Below are 3,493 nucleotides of genomic sequence, written 5' to 3'. Positions count from 1 at the left end.
GTACTGTGGATTCAGAGGAAACTACACACAGAAACATGCACACACACACACAAACTACAGATTCAGAGGGAACTAAACTTACGTGTGCACACACATACATACTGCAGCTTCAGAGAGAACATACATATGTACACACACAGAAATATGTACACAAACATATTGCAGATTCAGGGGGAACTAAACACACATGTGTGTGCACAGAAACATGCACATACTGCAAATTCAGAGGGAACTAAACATACGTGTGTGCACACAGAAACATGCATACACATACATACTGTGGATTCAGAGGGAACTACACACAGAAACATGCACACACACAAACTACAGATTCAGAGGGAATTAAACTTACATGTGTGCAGAAATAGAAACATGCATACACATATACTGTGGATTCAGAGGGAACTACACAGATGTGTGTACACACATGCACACACAATATTACAAATTCAGAGAAAACTAAATATGCATATGTACACACACAGAAACATGCACGCACATATACACGGCAGATTCAGCAGAAACTACAAACAAACATGTGCACACACAGAAACATGCACACACACTGCAGATTCAGAGGGAACTACATATATGCGTCTGCACACACAGAAACATGCGCACATACTACCAACTCAGATGGAACTACACACACATGTGCGCACTGCAGGTTCAGACAGGAACTAAACACACACATGCCCACACAGACACACACGCGCATACAGGGGGCAGAAGCAAAGCTGAGGGAAGCCTGGCTCTAGCTAGGGGCTTCCTTCTCAACAGTTCCGGCACATGTAGGCACTGGCTTGCTTGTGCTTCCTCACCAACCTAGCGTGGACAGTTTCACACGTTTTCTCCGTATCACATGATGGGACACAGGCCCTGTGAGAGCCAGGGGGAAGAGACTCTGGTGGACCCCTGAGTCTCAGGAAGCCCCCCAGAGGGTGGTCTTCTCAGAGGTAACGAATGAGAAGGTAGTTCCAGGTGGACGTTGTTGGTGCTAAGTGCCGTGGAGTCCGTTCCAACAGAGCAACCCTGTGTAGGGTTTCTGAGGAGCAGTTGGCAAGCTTGAATCACTGATTGTGCAGTTCAAGCCGACCTTGTAATCCAGTGCATTAACCCACAGCTAGTGCCTTGCTTACACGAGGTGGGCTTCAAAGAGTTAACGGACAAACTCCATTACCTTTGAATTCCCTTTTCCCACCCACCTTTGGAAGCTCCCTGGAAGAAGGGCTTCCCTGCATGATGGTGGGACGGAGCAGAGCAGAGTGGAGCAGAAAGCTCCAGACAGACCCATCTTCACATACTTTTTAGCTTCTAGGAATGTATTGGGCCCTTTCGTCATTTCCTTGAGAGATCTCAGCCTTCAGAGTCAACAAGTGTTTCATTAACATACAAACCGTCCCCTGAGGAGAATACAGAATCAGTGTTGCACCTCACTGAAGGGAAGCGCACCTGGCAGTGGAGGGCAGCCCGTGAGGCCACAAGCAGACACAAGAGGCCATGAGGGGGCGGGGAAGCATGTCACCTGGGGACAGATGGCTCATCACTCAGCATTACGGATGAACCATGGTCCCACACTCTTACATGAGCTCCTTTCCAGCAGAACAAATTCCTCCATCTTACTAATGGCTCTCACGCTAGAAAACTGAGGTGAGCCAGTTTACCTGCTCCACACCCATGGCTGCCCACGCAGGCATGAAAGCCAACTCTGCCAAGACGCTGCCCAGCAGACCCCGGGCCACCGACGGCCTTTGTCACTAGTGTTCGATAACAAAGACAAAAGAAATGGAATTCCGGGGAGACAAGAATAGCAGTGGGTGCCAGTGCCAAGCAACAGCAAACCGGCAGACGGCCGCTGAAGACCTGAATGTTTACACTGGTAACCCTGCTTTGACCAAGTCGATTGGCTCTATTGCTCTGACAGCCTGTGCGCACTCATGTCTCTGGGTCCCACGTGGGTCATTCTCACAGTATTCCGACGTTGACAGCATGCTATGGCCCTGGTGTGGCGCTGTGGAAGAACTACTGGGCTGCAAGGTGAGTCTGAATCGCCAGGTCAGTGGTTCAAACTCACCAGCCGCTCCTTGGAAACCCTAACCAGGGTTGCTACGATTCAGACCTGACTTCACAGCACTTAACAAACAACACCATGGCACACTCCACAGGTTACCCACCACCGACGCGGAACCCTTCCTGCCTCACAGCGACCCGCAGGACAGAGTGGAATGGCCCCATGGGGTTTCCAACACTGTCATCTTTATAGAAGCAAACTGGTACATCGTTCTGCCCAGGAGAAGCTGGTTAGGTTCGAACTGCTGACCCATCCAACGTTTAACCCGCCGTGCCACCAGGTATCCTTCAATGAACTATAGTCCCGCGTCAAAGTCTCTACACTCAAGAAGACCACACAACCGAGGTTCGCCTGTCTGCTCACAAGCGCAGGACTCACCAGTGAATGCTCCAGATGGACAGTGACCAGCGGGGATCCCGACAAGTTCTGGGCGAGCTCAGGTGGAGGGGACACCTCCAGGGAGATCAGGTGGCTGGCAGCAGACAGCATGCAGCCTCGGTGCTTGGCCGCCTCAGCAATCCTGGTGATGGAGGGAGAACTGTCAGGAAATGGGGTGACGAGGCCCTGGGAGGGACACTGCTGGCCAGCTTCTGTGGTCACCCTGCAGTCCTGCTGTCTAGGCCCTGAGCAGGGACAGGCACCACGGGGAACTCGGGGGTCCCGATTATGAATGTGTGAGCTGAGCTGCTTGGTGCCTGGACAAGGACCCAAGGGGCCTCCAGCCAGCAGAGAAGGGGAGAGGGCACACACGGGGGGAAGGCCAGGATATGTGTGCATGTGACAAGTAACACAGGACAGCCCAGGCACCACACACAGACACCCCACCCTGACAGGACGTGTGTGCGCGTGACGGAGGACACAGGACAGCCAGGCACCGCACACAGACACCCCACCCTGACAGGATGTGTGTGCTCATGGTGGGGGACACAGGACAGCCCAGGCACCACACACAGACACCCCACTCTGACAGGACGTGTGTGCACGTGACGGAGGACACAGGACAGCCCAGACACCTCATAGACAGCCCACTCTGACAGGACATGTGTGCTCGTGGTGGGGGACACAGGACAGCCAGGCACCGCACACAGACACCCCACCCTGACAGGACGTGTGTGTGTATGATGGAGGACACAGGACAGCCCAGACACCTCACAGACAGCCCACCCTGACAGGACGTGTGTGCGTGTGACGGAGGACACAGGACAGCCCAGACATCTCACAGACAGCACACTCTGACAGGACGTGTTTGTGTGTGATAGAGGACACAGAGCAGCCCAGACACCTCACAGACAGCCCACTCTGACAGGACGTGTGTGCTTGTGGTGGGGGACACAGGACAGCCAGGCACCGCACACAGACACCCCACCCTGACAGGACGTGTGTGCGTATGATGGAGGACACAGGACAGCCAGGCACCGCACA

General features: G+C 53.4%; 1 protein-coding gene across 1 annotated transcript in view; it reads right to left on the bottom strand.

Annotated features, from left to right (window-relative positions):
- Positions 1 to 3,493, bottom strand: part of GPR133 (G protein-coupled receptor 133) — a 97,955-nt gene that overhangs the window by 42,900 nt on the left and 51,562 nt on the right. Inside the window, exon 15 of the mRNA XM_006874081.1 lies at positions 2,450 to 2,591. Within this exon, the coding sequence (XP_006874143.1) occupies positions 2,450 to 2,591 (142 nt within the window). The remainder of the gene's footprint in view (positions 1 to 2,449; positions 2,592 to 3,493) is intronic.

The sequence above is a fragment of the Chrysochloris asiatica genome, unplaced genomic scaffold, assembly GCF_000296735.1.
Source record: "Chrysochloris asiatica unplaced genomic scaffold, ChrAsi1.0 scaffold00261, whole genome shotgun sequence".
In the NCBI taxonomy this organism is placed as follows: domain Eukaryota; kingdom Metazoa; phylum Chordata; class Mammalia; order Afrosoricida; family Chrysochloridae; genus Chrysochloris; species Chrysochloris asiatica.
Note: the sequence above shows the minus strand (reverse complement) of the source record. Positions and strands in the feature narration are given on the sequence as shown.